At 46.0% G+C, this 16,939-nt stretch overlaps 1 protein-coding gene across 9 annotated transcripts in view; it reads left to right on the top strand.

The window, feature by feature from the left end:
* SORCS1 (sortilin related VPS10 domain containing receptor 1) overlaps positions 1-16,939 on the top strand; it is a 485,244-nt gene that overhangs the window by 430,202 nt on the left and 38,103 nt on the right. For all 9 annotated transcript variants that reach the window (XM_037165612.2, XM_037165607.2, XM_053668607.1 and 6 more), the window contains 3 exons: positions 5,929-6,115; positions 13,237-13,370; positions 15,540-15,663. In XM_037165612.2, the coding sequence (XP_037021507.2) occupies positions 5,929-6,115; positions 13,237-13,370; positions 15,540-15,663 (445 nt within the window). The remainder of the gene's footprint in view (positions 1-5,928; positions 6,116-13,236; positions 13,371-15,539; positions 15,664-16,939) is intronic.

Below are 16,939 nucleotides of genomic sequence, written 5' to 3'. Positions count from 1 at the left end.
TTTTAGAGTGTTTTTTAAGTCATAAAAAGCATCGGTAAGATTTAAGTGATTTGGCAACTCCATTGTTTTCCTGCCAAAGCCCGCTGAGGTCATTCTTGAAGCTACCATGCAATGGTATCAGTACAGCAATGTCCTTTATCACCTAGAAAGTGTTTCCAAAGCACAATGGGTCAAGGTCCTGACCTAGCCATACCGCAGTGTCTAGGTGGAGTGAAGAGGCTTTGCCTTATAGTCATTTATCTGTTCACATGAGCCAAGTGTTGCTCCCACTTTATGGTAGGTCATCTGTTCTTTCTAAGCCAGACACCAAGCACAGAAGACATAAAAATGAACTTTGGAAACGGGCTATGTTTTCAAACACATGGTGCTGCAGCTTATTTGCAAGTGAAGATTTAAAGGATTTTTATGCTTCAAGTGTAAGTTCTTGGTTTAGCATTAGATCCAGAAATGCACAGATAGCTAGGCAAGTGCCAAGGACCAGAGTCCTCAAAGAGGGGCCCAGTCTGCATTTCATCAGCGAAAAGGTGAAATATCATGTATCTGATCAAATGATTTTTGGTGCGTCCATGATCTGGTCTCCTTGCCTTTGTCACACCTGAGTTCTCTGGTGAGATCATAAAACCCTATGCTTTCCCTTCGCTGTTGTGAATGTTCTCCCTCCAGGTCAAGGTATCCACGTTCAGCATCACCTTTGCTTGCAGATCAGTACATTTGGAGAGACACCTGTGCCATAGAAAGCCATCTCTAAATAGTCATTAGGAAGAGGCTGACTCTGTATTCTGAAATTGTGCTGATACCTAGATATCTTGAGACTTTTCCAGAGCTCAGTTTTGAAACAGAAAAGAAGCTGATAGGGCACGATTTGAACCAGGCATCCAGAAAAGACTCTCTCCCAACTGATCTAGCGAGGCAGCCTCAGCTTTCAGTAACAGTGGCATCTGTTACAGGGCATACCAGCGAGGACCAGAACTTACTTGGGAAGGGAAGGTACATACACTCCACTCTCTTATCATAGATTGCTGTGCCGTGTGCTAGAGGGGTTCCATTCACCATCATAAAATGGCAGCTCCAATATAAGTACAGCAGTTGATTCCTGTCTTCTCACTCTCTGTCAAACATTCACGTCAACAGGATCTTTACAGGTGCATCTTATAGGCCCACGGTCTTTTATAGAGCCTGGTGATTCCATTGGGCTCCTCTTACATCACTGCGTAATGGACAACTGGATGCATGTTGGCATCCCTCTAAAGGGTTTTAATTACTGAAGCTTGCAAAGCTCTCTGGTTTCACACGGGCGTGACTGTTCTGCAGCCACCACCTGGGAATGAGCACAGTAGTTTGAATGTCTTCTGTGAACAGGTAGGAGTGACGAGCTGGGAGGTAAGAAGAGCTTGGTTCAACCTAGTCCTGTGACACTGCAAAATTTAAGTCTGTTAAGTCTGAGTCTTTAGGGCTGAAGAATAAATGAGATACTATGGAAACAGCAGCTGTTATTATTTCTTGCACAGTAGAGTTTCAAGAAATGTTCTCTCTCTTTTCCCTTAGTGACTGTCAGAGGACATTCTAGAACAATGTTACTTGCACACTTTAGGTAAGAAGTCACAAGGTAGATGGATGGCATGTCTCTCCTTTTACTCATGTGGACATTGAGTCTTTTGTTTGAAGGCCAGGGTACATGATGCCACGCTTGTCTCCTTGTTTCTTGTCAAGGCCTTGTTAACCTGACTCTGACCTTACCACAAAGGGGTTTGCAAGGCAGTGGTGGGCCACTCTGATGCTCTTGACCTTGCCCAGATATCTTTAGCCATGAGAAGAAAGGACTGAGTTACCTCATTTTTGTTTGTTGTTTAATGCAGCTTCATGAAAAAGAGCTTCAGATAGCAACGAAAATCCAAGAGCAAAGTTGGCTGGGTCCCATCATCCGTCTAACCAGTATCTGGGTTACCTTCTGGTTGGTTCCCATATCCTTCACCAATATTTCAGTATTTACAGTAATAGTAGAGCTAGAATAGTGTTTTGGTTTTTTTTACTGTTTGTTGTGCTATACCATATCCCACTCCTTTTTTTTAATTTGGTGGAATCTTTCTTTTTCCCCCATTTGTTCCCTTTCTCTTAATCCCCCAGCACCTCCTGCCCCTCACCTCCCCCTCAGGCAGTGTGGACAGGCTGGGTGTGTTTGCAGGCACCTTTCTTTACACAAACCCACACAGGTTTATAGTATACACACTGTGATATTCATTGCTTTTTTTCCCCCCAAAATACTTATTACTATCGTCATTTCTCTACGTGAAGTTATTTCTGCATGAACTTGAAGGTCGTTTCAAGACTGGATTTGAGTGGCTCCTGAGCCAGGCCCCCTCTGGAGCTCTGGCAGGACTAGGCTCTGGTGTCCAAGCCCAGTGTCGATCTTCAGAGATTCCCTAACGCCGACAGGAGCGTCTCAGAGTCGCATTTCAGTCTGAAGCTGTCCATGCGGAGTTACTACATCATTTGTTTTCCCATTTTTCTCTGTAGCCATGTGACAGGAACTAATAGGTTCACACTCCTCTCATTCCTCAGGTTAATCTGGGCTTTGTTGTGGCCATTCGATGTATTTGTTTTACTGTTACAGAGTCAGTGATGTGATGCCCTCAGAGAATCCCCATGTGGATGTCATTTGGCTTTTGTGCCTCTCCCGGGCCCTTCTTTTGAGCTAGTGATGTTCTCAGTTCTGTATCTATATTAGGGCATGTGACTAAGTGGCATTAGGTCTAAAGATTTGTATATGACAACCTAGCTATTTGCCAGCCTAAGTTCCAAATCAGGGATGATGACTCGTGATTTATTAGATTGAAGTTACTCTCAGACAAGATTTTCCCCAAGTCCTAATTCCGAAGACCTGTTGTTTCCTGTACTCTCTATCTTCTTATGGCTTGAACATGATACTCCTTCACCAGAGGGAAGACATAAGAATCATGCATGGAGGGAGCATTTGAGACCTCACTTTTTAGCAATCGTCATCAGTCTGACTTAAATAAACTCTTACAAAAATTCTCAAAAAAGAAAGAAAGAATGGTACACGGAGTTTCTGACAGCCAACCCATCTTTCCACTTGTGAACAAAACTGGTATCAGAGGGAACAAAGTCAAAGCCAGGACTAGAGTCTAACAGGAAAAGAAGGCAGTGCCCTGCCTTTACCATCACCTTCCTCTCCCTCTGGAAGGGACCCCAAGTGACTTTCAGTTACAGAAGCTCAGTAAGTACCGGGCTACATGGCAGAGTTAAATTTCTATGAGAGATGCTGATATCAGAGGCTGAGATACACTGATTTCAAAACTAATAAATTATGGGAATTTACTTTGATAGGAAGGTGCATGTAATTTCCTGTTGCAACTCATATTTCAGTACGCCATCATCTGCCCTGAACTACTTTAATTGGATTCCCAGAATACTGGCTTCTTACTTAATTCATCCTCAGTATTGGGACCAGAGTGATCTTTCTGAACTAAAAATATCATCATGCCATTATCCACCAAACCCCTGCTTAAAACACTTTTAAGGGCTTCCCATTTCTGTTAGGAGGAAGATCAGAATCAGAAACATTCCCCACCAGTCTTAGCATGTTACTTTCTCTGCTCCGGTCTCATTTCATAACATGGTCCTACTGTGTCCATATCCTCAGCCTCTTTCAACCGTCCCACCCACTTCTACCACAGGGCCCTTGCACATCCATTTCCTCTGTCCTCACTGCAGGGACTCCTCACCTCCATTGCATTCACTCCTGTCCTTTGTTTGGTTAATTTATTTCTTTGCTTTTGGCCTTCTCAGCTAAGATAGCACTTTCTCTGGGAAGCCTTTCTTGATGTTATTAATCAGATCAGAACTTCAGCATGCCACCTCTCCCTGTTGTACACACTTGTAATGCCATGCACATTCCTTCCTGTCACCCCCTAGAATGACTTTTATTTGTGAGACTGTTTGTTTAAAGTTCACTGCTGCCCTGGCTGGTATGGCTCAGTGGATTGAGCACTGGCCTATAAACCAAAACATCACAGGTTTGATTCCCCATGAGGACACATGCCTGGGTTGTGGGCCAGGTTCCCAGTTGTGGGTACGTGAGAGGCAAACGACTAATGTTCCCGTCCCTCTCCTTTTCCCTCCCTTCCCCTTTCTCTAAAAAAGAAATAAAATCTTAAAAAAAAATAATTCCTAGCTACTCCTTGAGACACTTGTCCCAAATAATGTGAGGAGATGAAAAGGCAGGCTCTTTTAGGGTCAGCTGGCAGCCACTCTGTTGAAAATGCAAAAAACATGGGGATGGAAACTGACCAGAAAGACAATCAGAAACTGATCAGTCTGAGTGGGCTGTCCAAATGAAGGACAAGTCAGCAAGAGACTGACATTTATATTTATTAGTGAAGGGAATTCACGTAACTGCACAATGTCTAGACGTGTGCGTATTTGTTCAGTGGTTTTGAATGGAGTTTCTTTCTCCCACCCCGGGGGAGAATTTCTGCCCTGTCCTCACTGAGCGTGAGCTGCTGTGTCCCCCTCCTAGTGCAGGGCCGGGCAGAGGTCAGAAGATTAGGTCACGTAGATTCATGGGATTTGAACTGCTTTCCCTTCCCCCGTGGATTCATCTTCAATGTCAGCATTTTAAACTTGGCCTTTTCAAGATATGCTACCATATAAATCTTAGTTAATCAAAAATACATTTCTAGTTCAAAGTTGTTGTTTTTTTACCCCAAAATGGGAACAGCTAACAAAACAGGCGATGCAAGTGTATTAAAGTATAGGCTGTGTGCAGAGGGAGCTGGTATTTGTCAACTGGGTCTAAGAAACTTCATTCCTTAAGATCCCGACTATAATTCCAAAGGCCTTTTTTTTTTTAAGTGGGTCTGGAATTTTATAAATCACACTTTATCTTCTCCCACCTCCCTGCAGGAAATTCAGAATCCTGTGATTCTAAATGAGCTTTTAAAAGGGGTATTGCTAGTCTTCTACAGTTACATTGTTTTTACAGCCTTTTTTGGGGGTATAGAAGTTCACAGATCATCAGTTACTTGCGTGCCTTTTATAACAACCTTTTGACTTCAGACAGGGAGGTATTATGACCATTTGCTGGAGCAAAGGAGGCCAACTGGCATGCTTGGCATCATCTAGCTTGTGAATGGCATACTAAGTTTCAGGCCCGTCGATTTTTTACCCACATGTAATGAATGAAATGGAGTCCAGAGGGATGGATTCCAGCCTCAGGGCTGCTGCTAACTGGCTGCGTTAACCTTCAGCAGATGATTAAACCTTTCTTGACGAAGCATCTTCATCTGTAAGATGGATGAACAATGCCTACTTTTCTCACCAGGCTAAGATCCTGTAAAGGATAAAATGAGATCATTTTCATAGTAAAAAATGCTGAATTATAAAAGAATTAACCATCATTACCTTAAATAATAGTAGGGCTGAGCCTAATGGCAGATAGGTGCACAGCAAGGTGACTCCTATCCTTTTTCCAGCATGGCCAGGGAACCAGAATTATAAGGGGCCTCAGAGGCTCTGAACACCAGGGAACTGGTCTAGGACCATGAAAAGTAGGGGAATATTTAAAATTGTGTACATCTTATGTTATTCACAAGGATGAAAAGACTTTAGGCAAAGTTATCAGGAGAATTGAATATCGACTTGGAGCTCATAATCAAACACTTAACTTTTGCAGCCCGGAAACTCTTGGTAGATGGTGCCCTTCAGATTTGGAGAGCGTCCGTCCTAGTAAGTACCTGTCTGCCAGGGGAGGTCATGGGGATTCTGTCAAACACAGATGGCCCCTCCCCATGGCAGGAGGGAGCCAGAGCTGCTGTGATCCGGGAGCCAGCAACCAGGACAAGCCCCGACCCCCCAGGCAGAGCAGCCAGGCCCAGACCCCCTCTCCTCTGACACTGGACTGTTTTTCAGGGCGACGTACAGAGGACATTCATCCAAGTGGACTTCGGTGATGGCATCGCTGTGTCTTACGTCAACCTCAGCTCCATGGAAGATGGGATCAAACACGTCTATCACAATGTGGGCATTTTCCGAGTGACCGTGCAGGTGGACAACAGTCTCGGTTCTGACAGCGCCGTCCTGTACTTACATGTAACTTGTATGTTGTTACTGTTGTTGACTTATGACATAATTTAAATGTTGTGTCTTTTTCAAATATAACCCTAAGTTCCCTATCTAGAAGAAGCTTACTAGTTCCTTTTTAGCAGGACAGGGAAGGAGAATAAGAGGGCCACGTGGGGAGAAAGTAAGAAGAAAGTCAGGGAGTGGAGTTTGAATAACCTTGCCCTCGGGTTTGCTTCAAATTTTTTCATTGCATTTTCTGTGCCTCTTCCAGGTGCCTGAGCACCTGAAACAGCAGCACCCATGTCTGGAGGCCAGCCCTGAGCAGCCTGCTAAGCTATTCGATTGAATATGAATTTGTCCCTTTTGGGGGGGGGGGTCGGAAATGTTGGAAAACAAGCTGTTTGTATGGCCCAATCTAATGTGTGGAGAATTAGCATCAGGAAAAGAATTTCTCCTCATTTGATTATTCTTCTCCCCCAGTCTGTCTCCCCATTAACATTTTTTAGATTTATGCTCTTTTTTTAAAAGTGCGTTTCCTGGTATTAATCTGGAGATGATTTGTGGTTAGAGAGAAGGTGGTATAGAGGGGAAAAGTGTAAACTATGTTAAAAAAAAAGCTACCCTAGGAAATAGTTCCAAGAAATGTCAAAGCTTTTCCCCGTTAAGGAATGTGTGGGTATACCAAGTTACGTTGACTGATAATGCCTTTTATAGTAAGTTTGTGACTGTCCTCGGATGGACGTAGGACTTGTTTAAGTTGCTAGAGAAATAGTTTACTTTAAAATGAATGTAGCTCCTTTCTATGAAGGGCCTTTTTCAAATTAATTCTGAGTTCTAGGCCAAGAGTATTAAGGCTGGGCAATAGTCCATGCCACTCACCTACCCCCTGCCATTGAACCCAACTGAGTGCAGAATGCGCTCATTAAAATATTTTTAAGTGGCTGTGGTCCAGGGGGAAGACACACTAATGATCCCCAAGAGATCATTTGGCTCCCAAATAATCCTGCTGCATCAGCAACCCTTGATGTTTATCTCCTGTGCACTCATGACAGATGCTTGAAGAAACACTCTACCGGCTTCTCTGGGTTTAAACAAAGTTTTACAAGGTTCCCAGTCTGCCAACTCCACACCCCTCTTTTCAGTTAATTTTTTTAATTCTCACTGTGTGCCAGGTTTTGTGATTCTCTATGTGTATAATCTCAGTCCTCAAAACAACCCTGTGAAGCAGGCAACCTTAGAAACCCTTCTTGTAAAAACTAGCGAGGCCCCAGGAGCTTAGATAACCCGTGCAAAGCTGCATCCCTACTACGTGGCCCAGCCGTGACCCCTAAGCTGTCCTAGGTGGACTTCCTGGAGTTGCCTCTTACAGAACAATAGTCTCAGGTGATCGTATCATGGGAATGATCATGCGGCTTTCAAAAATATGTCACAAATATTGGGCAGTAAAGTAACTCTCAACCAGATGACAGGGCATTTGCAGAGAATGGCTATCATTTTCTCCAGTTACGTAAGGGTTCTGTTAGAGAATGCTGGGCAAAGAATTACAGTAGTTTCATTCGATATCCCATGTGCTACTGTTAAGCATCTACCATACTCTATGCCTAAAGACCAATTTAAAATTCAGCAGTAGCTTCTTGTCTCTATTTCTCAGGGTCTCTCAAAGAGTCCTGCACAGCTCCTCCTCCTGCTCGGCCTCCTGGTGGATCCTGTCTCATCCCTAAAAGTGATCATGTCCCTAAGGGGTCCCTCCCTACCCCGGCCCTCTCCCTGGTTTATTGAATCCTGGGAGGAAAAGCAGCACAGAGCTTCCCTGCTCAAAATTAAAGGTTGCTGAAGTCACAACATGTAAAAGACATGAAAGAAAAGAGCTTCTTTGTTCACTTGCTTTTTTTCTTTTCTTTTTCTTTTGGTCTCAGTTAGCCTAGTCGACGGGTAGAAGTATTTAACCTTAACCTTAGTGGGAAATGATGCATAATGGAAAGTTTTGAGTTCTGATTTTAATTTTGTTAGACTCATCTTGGGTGAGGTGGTTAGCCTCATGTAATGGAATCCCTGGCCCTGGGGACAACAATTGACTTTTTTGTCCTGACGGTATTAAAGGGGGTTATTTTAAAGCTTTTATTAATTCACATACATCCAAAGCCCATGAGCGGTTTCAGGACGTTCGTTAGCGCCTCTCTCCTGAAGGACCATTGTGAGCTGCTGCTCACAGGGACCCCCTCGCTCACCGGGCACCTGTCTGCCCCGGGCAGGCAACGGTGGCCCTTTTGTTGAAATGGAGGAAGCAAGGATTGGAGAAGAACTGTGACTTCGGCACCTCTTAAACTAACAGGAAGTCAGAGCAAGACCATAATTGACTCGCACTTCTCCAAATCTCAAACCTGAAGGGTATCTGGCAATTTTCAGTGCCACAGTGCCAGGGTGTGGTGTGGGGGCAGAGGTGGCATTTAGAAAAAAACACAAACAAAAACTGAATGCCGGATTGAGTTTAGGGTTAGGAGATCCAGATACTATCCTGGCCCAGCAGTCACTGCATTTCTCTGAGCCTAGATTTTTCTCTGTCACGCTGAGGAATGCACATTGTGTTTCTGAAAGGTTCTGCAGAGCATAATATGCTGTGGCCTGTCAACTAGTAAAGCTTGATTGTCCATTATCACAAAGTAGCACATGCACTTGTACTTCATGGGTTCAAAGCAGCAAGTCTCGGCTCAGCTTGCCAGGCCTGCCCTCTGCTCCTTCCACCCAACACCCTCCCCTCTGCCTGGGACTCTCCCCCTGGTACCTGTTTTGAACACACTCCCTCCACTTTCCAGTACAGAAGGGTGATTTGATTCCAAATCAGAGGCTTTTCATACCGGTTTTCAAAGGTCATCAGAAACGAGTGGAGATGACATTCCTGCTGGCAGGTTGCTAGGACGGGGCGGCAGCTCTCGCCAGGTGGCTGGGCAACCTGTTGTGGCCTGTCCGCTGGAAACTCCTTAGGGAAAGTATTCACTGTGCCCTGCTTGGTTCAGACTAAGGGGACCCCCTCCCACCGTGCCGCCACCGTTGCCTTGCCTGGGACAGAGAATTTATAGGACCTGCAGATTTCTGCTCAGAAAGCTGCCCTGTCTAAACAAGTCTTGCAGAAAAGAAAAATCACTGAAAACCGCAAATTTGCAGAATGGAAAGTAAAAATTAAAAAATGAAGTGGATTTTCTCGTCCCTCCCAAGCCTCTCTCTTCAGCTGCTCCTTACAGTTTTGGGCATTAATGCGATACATGGGTGTTACCCTGCCTTTGAGGTTTCCAGATGTCTCTCTGTCTCCATCTCAGGGTCAAGTGCTCTGTGTCCTAAGGTCCTGGGGAGCTTTGCAGCTTTCACAGGATCATTATACCAGCCAGCAAATGTCCTATTTGGGTTTTGTAAAGTGAGGTTTCAAGAGTCACCTCCCCCAAAACTGCATAGCAAAAATGGGGTGTCCTGGGTGCCCTCCCCACCTGCTGAGTTAGAACTCCTGGACCTGAGGCTCCACAGTCTGCTTCGAACAGGTTAGGAGGATCCTGGTGCACACTGAAGTTTAAGGAGCTCTATTGTAGGAGCTGGTCTTTATACTTGATGTGCTTGTTTCTTCTAGTAGATGTTTAAACATTTCAGACAAACAGCAAGATGAGGCACACAGTTAATTTGGTGGTCGGAGGAGGTCTACGAGCAGGCCAGAACAATCAGTGCATGCATGCACACAGACACACATGCCCACAAAGGTCAGCCAGCTGTTTGCTGCCGCACAGTAGGGGCCAAACATGACGAGAGCAGGAAAAGCTGGTTCACAGGAGGAATTCTGCAGTCCCCTCGGCCACCTTGCGGGAAGACTCATATGGAGTGATGCAGTGCCACCTCCCGATCCTTTTGGGCTTTGCAGGCACCTCTTGATGGAGAAAAGCACCTGCCAGTTTGTTCAGCTCTGAGCTCGGTGCTGCCAGCCAGCTGGGGCCTCCAGGGGCTGGAGGCCAACTTCTGTGGCTCTATTAGGGCAGACCACACCCTCTGTACAGAAGAGAGATGCTTAAGTGGTAGGTTTGGGGGCAGCAGGAAGCAAGTATATTAAACATCTAAGAAGTAAGTGAATAGAAGATGATCTGGGAATCCTAAAGATAAACTCCACACATTTGTGTGAATGTGTAATGAACTCACCCATGCAGGGATGAGTTCATGCAAACACGTGTGAGTACTTCAGGGCCCACAGGCCGACCTGCTGTGTGTCCTGAATGCCTCTCAGATCTCCTGGGCTTCCAGTCCTTCCCTGTGTCTGCGCCACAGCCCTTTCTTGCTGTTTCTTACACATGGAGAGCAAACCCTCTGCTCAAGTTCTGTCACTTGCTCTGCCCTCACCCTGGAGCATCACTGGCAGACACTGGGTGTTCGCCTGTACTTTATGCAGGTCGCTGCTCCAAGGTCAGTTCTTCTTCTGAAAGACCTCCCCTGACCGATCTGTCAAAAACAGCACTCTCTCCCCAGCCCCACGCCTGCCTCCCTCCATAATACATATGCTCCATCTAGTGCCAGGTGTCCCTAGCACCCAGAATAATGCCCGACACATAACAGCACGCAAAAACTAGTGAAACGAATGAACGACCACATTTCAGTCACAAGATTCAATTTTTGTCCTTAACAGGGTACATGGGCATCATCCTTATTTTGATATTCTGATTATTTTTAAATGTTAAATGATCATAAGTGACAGAGACCAAGAAAAGGACTTTTTGGAGAGTGGAACTAAGAGAGGTGATCTAGTTCTTGCATTCTGATGGATTTAACTCAGATTTGGGAAATCAGGAACTGTCACACAAGAGGGGACCATGGACCTGAGACTGGAAGCCTCACAGATGCTGTAACAGAGGTGGTAGAAGCCAAGGCCTTGGGGTGGGACAAGGCATGGCCCGCCGGAGCGAACAGGAAGAGCAGGGGCCGTGCACCATAGAACAGAATGCGTGGTGTTCGTTTTCTAGTGCCCGGATCGTATTAAGTTGTCAGTAAGTCAGGACTCTTGCTAGCTCTTCTGTGAAAATGGGAAAGTCTTATCGTGCATGTCCCCTGGCCAGCACCTGGGCTCTGGAATTAGGCTGCTTTTGCTCACATCCTGGAAGTGAGGAGTGTCCACTTTCTCTGTTTGTTCATGTGTAGATGGGAGTGGGAGGACGGTAGGGCCCACTTCATGAGGTGGTTGTGAGGATTAAATGAGAATAAAAAGCCGTTAGTAGGATGCGTGGTACACAGTCATCACTCAGTAGTGTTGCCCTTTCACTGTCTCATTGAACCACTCCGACTTGCAACCAACCCCTTTTTATCATATGGCTCATAAGCCAGAAAGTCAATTCTGTTCTGTATGCTGGTCACGAAGCCTCAGATTCCATAGAGAGAGAGAGAAGCGAGCATAAAGGCAGAGGCAGGAAGTTAGTTTGCTTGTCACCCAGCCATCGTGTGAGTATCTGCTGTGTCTTGGAAGCCAAGCCAGCCTTATCAATAAAGGTAAATACGAGGGGATCTTATCCTCCAAAAGTCTGCAGCCTGTGTTCTCTGCCTCACAAATTTTTGATTAATACACGTTCAACTGTCATTGTTATTATAATTAAGTAATGGGGATTTTAATTTTGACCTAGTGAATAGCATAATGAACTTGGCTTTCTAGGACAATCTTGGAACAGTCAGGATGGTGAGAAGGTACATAGTCATGGCCATTCACTGTGGGAACATATAGCCTATATACTTGCAACAATGAAGTTCCACAAACATGCATACATATTTCAGGGCCTGCAAGGACAACAAGCTGCATGTCCTGAATGCCTCTTACGTTTCATGAGCATCCTCTCCTGCCCCCATCTCTGCACTGCAGCCATTTGGGTTTTCTTACCATTCTTCAAACATAGAGAGGCACCTCCCGATCAAGGCCTGGGTGCTCACTGTACCCTCACCCTGGAGCACACATTTTATTCCAGGTGCTGGGACACCTGGCACTGAAAGCAGCTTAGGTACTATTGAGGGAGGCAGGCACGGGACACCTGGAGCAGCAGGTGGGTCAGAGTAGGGGCGGGTTAGAGGCAAGGAAATCGGTAACAGTCATAATGGTCCAGGTGAGGGCATGTGGGGTGTATGAACTAGCTCAGGATCAGGGTGGGTCAGGAGAGCTCTGAGAGGTATTTGTGAAACCAGATCAATGGTTTCCTAAATGGGTGTAGGTGGTGAGAAATAAGCTATCTAGATTAACTTTCTGCTTCTGAGTTGCTCCCCTGGGTAAACATTCATTTTATTAACCAATATATGGAGACTACAGACAGGGGGGAATCATGGGTTTTTAACGGAGTCTGGAGTCAAGAAGCTGGTTGCGGAACCTTTAGCAGGTAACTGATAGTTGAAGGTCAGACTATGGATGGCAGTACTCAGTGGAAGAGCATCTGGGGGGAGAAGAGGCCAGAGGCAGCATCCTGGGAAACACACGTAAAGGTCGGCAGAAGAAGAGGCAGGGACTGGGCAGGCGGGGAGGCCCGAGGTACCACTTCCTTCTCCAACTCACGGAATGATGGTACCAATGATAGATTTCTGTCTTGTTCACCTCAGAGGAAAAGGCATTTTTTCTTGGGAACAGTGACTCAAGGAAAAGGTCACACGGGTCATAGGAAAGGTCCTAGTGGTTGTCTACATGGAGGCTATTTCTGTCCTTCTGGGCTTGCTCATCTGATTAAGGTTTCTGGTCTAATCAGCCTCTGTAGATAGAATTATCCCTTTTTAGTTAACACATCCTGAGACCCGGAGAACCGCAGAGCCCTCTACCCGTTCACGCTTGCCTTTGTCCTGGACAAGCCTCAGTCAACACCAAACACGGTCTGTTCCATACTGACCTACCCAGGTGGCTTCACAGACAAGCACATGCACACACAGACATGCACACACATGCACATTTACATTGTCAGTAAATGGACAATGTTGAGATGTAATTATTCGCAGTAGATCCTTTTCTCTAAAGTAGAGAAAGCACCTGAGCACTTTTCCCAGGAAATAGGACTTACGTTTCGGGGGCTTCCAGAATGGATCATGGATCTTGGTTCTCTTCAGGGCAGAGATGAGAGAACCAAGAAAAATCTTCCCACTCTATCTGTCCTCTCTTCCCTTGTGCCTCAGGTCCCCTGGAGCATGTGCACCTGTCCCTTCCCTTTGTCACCACAAAGAACAAAGAGGTCAACGCGACCGCAGTGCTGTGGCCCAGCCAAGTGGGCACCCTCACCTACGTGTGGTGGTACGGGAACAACACGGAGGTGGGTCGTGTTGGAGGCAGCACGCGTGAGCTCTAGGGGCAGCTTCAGGCAAAGTGGCCGGAGCAAGAAGGGAACCAGACGGCGTATGGCAGTCCAGAGTGTGGGGCGGGGGGTGGCGCCCCAGCTTCAGGCCAGCAGGCGCTCAGCGCACCCGTGTTCCCAACCGTGCGTCTCCTTCACGCTGTCCTCCGCTGCTCTGCCTGTCTGTTTCTCTCTCTCACCACGTCACCCCCCACTGCTTGCCTCTGTGATACTGTCCTTCCCTACATGGGCTTTCCTTTGCAGTGACCCTTAGCAGTACTCCGAGCCCGATACCCCTACAGATGAGCAGGGAAAATAAACTCTTTCCCCAAAGTTCGAGCAGCAGTCCTGGAGTGGCGTGTGGTCAGCCAGGCCTTGATCTCAGTGGTAGGGCAGAAAGAGAAGTGTTGAAGTCAGCCTGCTGAGAACAACACAGACCAAGACAAGGGAGGGAGTGGTCCCCAGAGGGAAAGGAGGCAAATGGATACGGGCCAGGCAAAAGCAGTGGGTGCTCTTTACCACCCCGCCCCGCTGAGATGGCCTCCTCTTCCTGCATCTGACACGGCCACGTCTTTCGGTCAGCTTTTCCCTTTCTGTTTTCCCAGAACATTCCCTACGGTCAAAAATCAGCAGGCATTTTAAAATCAGCAGGACCTGAACCCCATTTACACTGAGTCCTTCATTTTGCAGATGACCAAACTGAGGATGAGGCCGGCAAAGCGGCAGGTTCCAACCTCTTCCAGTTGTTTGATGCAGAGGCTGGAGCTGAGGCCTCCTGAAGCCTGAGCGAATCTTTATCCTCCTCACACGGGGCTGCATGCTCTGTTCCACTTTTAAACTCACTCCATTCTCAGAAATTAAAATCAGCTTCCGAATTCAGGCAGGAGTACTGAGGCCCCTGAACACCCCCCATGAGGCACCAGGACCAGACTGCCCTGGACTGGAAAATGCTCATCTCTTTCCAGCAGAAGTACATTCACTCGGTGTCTTACCTGTTCCAATGCAATGCATTTTATTTTCATGCAAATATTAGTCTACCCCAGAGCCGAATTTTGGCTTAAGACACACTTTTGCACAGGCCAGCGAGGAAACCCCTGACCCTAGGCCCTCTGCAGGCCCCACAGCGGAAGGAATCTCTCCCCTTACAGCTAACGTAACTAAGCTGAACAGAAGCTTCCTTTTTATTACTTCTGAAACCATGTAAACTCAGCCAAACCGGGTCCCGTGACCTACAGTGGAAGAGCAGAAATCTTGGTCATTTGCCTGAAAGCGAGTACTGGGAGGTGAAATTCCTAAACAACTGTATTCTCTGTCTCCCATTCTCTTTACCTTTTAGCAGAAACCCGATTTCAACAGTTCATGTTGCCCAAACTTCTTAGGCTGGCTTTAGTCTTCCTCTGCCATACGGGGAATTAAATGAATTTTGATTTTAAAATTAATTAAGGCAGGAAAGAAATGATTACAGGTAGTGAGTGAGAGAGGTCAGTAAGCTAATAATCTTCCCTTCAGGACTCCAGCATCCAGGCTCCTCTCCAAACCTTTGTTTTTTTGCCTTGAGTCCTGAAACCACTATCCAATTAGAACTTGTTTCCATAGCAGCTGCTTCCAGAAAACTGCTGATAGGGCTTCTCAGAGGAAGCTAAGCTGCACCAGGCTATGGCTGTCTACCTCCCACCATGTTAGTGTCCATGGTTGCTGTGTTCATTTATAATTTATTATGGACGGTATACCCTGGAGGTAAACACCTGGAAGCTTGTATATTTTCAGTGACTATCACCTAAATCTGGGTTAACAGGAGCCCTCTGCTTTGGTCTGATTTGGATATTTCCTTGGATTAAAGGTTCTGCTTAATGTAAGTTATCCATAAGGAGAGACATATCCCACCAGCAAGCAAGACCTATCAATCTCGCCAGCTCTCAATCAGCAGGGTGCCAGAAGAGAAGTCTCAAATTCACAAGAAGTGGGCCGAGTCTCTTGGGTTCATGGCTCTAATAGTCCCTTTGTGGCCTGAAGTTGGGATGACGGGGAGGTATAGATAGAGTCAGTTGTCCCCAGGAAGAGCCTCCACTGAGTGAAGTAGCTTGTTGGTCACCATCTCTTCTGTAAGGGAAGATCTTGCCCCTCACTCTGCACCCTTATTCATTTTAGCCCTTGATCACCTTGGAAGGAAGCATATCATTCAAGTTTACTTCCGAAGGGATGAACACCATCACGGTGCAGGTCTCAGCGGGGAACGCCATCCTGCAAGACACCAAGACCATCGCGGTGTATGGTGAGTGCTCCGTCCTCAATGACTCATCGCTGCCCTCCTGCTCCGATGAGGCTGCTCAGCACCACACTGCCAGATCAGAGGCCGTCTGGCTCCTGACCTCTAACCAGAGCGCAGAGGACAGCAGTTGGGAAAGAGCTGAGTCAGATCTGGTCCCCTCCTTTGGGGAAGACATGGTTCCCCATCAAACTAGTCATCTCAAAACCGCACAGGGTTTATTATTTTGTTTTCTCTCTGTGGCCCTGGGGCATGTGGAGTGACCATTCGCTCACTCGCCTGATGTAGGGCAGAGTGAGACTCATTCTGCGTAAGGCTTTCGCCTTCCACCTGGTATTTTGGTGGTGTTTGAATAGCTAAAACCATTTCTAAAAGAAAAATGGTTAATATTGAGGTTTTTTGTAAAGTTCAGCTTTAAAAATCTTGATTATTAAAAGGAGTCTATAGCTAGCAATGACTAAATACTCTGAATGTCTTTTACACAAATCTGTGCCATAAAAAACTTCTAGTAGATTAAAAAGAAAGGAAGGGCAATGACAGATGTCATGCATTGTCATCGACTGCATATTGGTTTGAATAAGTCACAGTACAGAACAATTTTGTGATCCATTGGGGAAGTTGAATATGCTCAGAGTATTAGAGGGAATGGAAATGTACTTAAATGGAAAGGTAGAATTATTGGTTGAAAATGGGAGCTTTATACAAATGGATCTCATTTGGAGAAAATTTCCCTGCATACAAAGATATTCAGTTATTAGTGGATGGTAAAAATGTAAACTTTTATTGTTAATGTGGAAGTGGTACATGTGCATCATTGAAAATTAAAATTAAAAAAATTTCAAAAGAATATAGATAAAGTAAATACTGTGCAGAGACAGAGGGTACAAAAGGGAGGGAGAAAAGGAGGAGGGAGAATGAGAGAAAGAGAGAGAGAGAGAGAGAGAGAGGCAGACCGGCAGATACCACCTGGTTCAGATAATATCCATTGCCCCAGTTCTACAATTAATGGATTCTGATGCATGTTATATTTTTCATTTCTCACCTTGACCACTGACCTTCAAATTCAGAAAGTAATTTGTAAGCAACTTTGAACATGTCTAAGGATGATATATCCCTTGCCTAGCTGGGTGTTGGATTTCATAGTGTGTTCTCCCCACTCTGTCCCTCCCCTCACCACAGGAGGCTTGATAAGCCCGAACAGTAAGTGCAAGTAAACTGAGGCTATGAGTTCCTCACAGGGTCCCATCAGGGAGGCAACTTCCCAGCCAGGGGTCCCAAAAGG

The sequence above is a fragment of the Artibeus jamaicensis genome, unplaced genomic scaffold, assembly GCF_021234435.1.
Source record: "Artibeus jamaicensis isolate MK-2021 breed Jamaican fruit bat unplaced genomic scaffold, CSHL_Jam_final contig_490, whole genome shotgun sequence".
NCBI classification, from domain to species: domain Eukaryota; kingdom Metazoa; phylum Chordata; class Mammalia; order Chiroptera; family Phyllostomidae; genus Artibeus; species Artibeus jamaicensis.
This window is presented reverse-complemented; position numbering and strand designations above follow the sequence as displayed.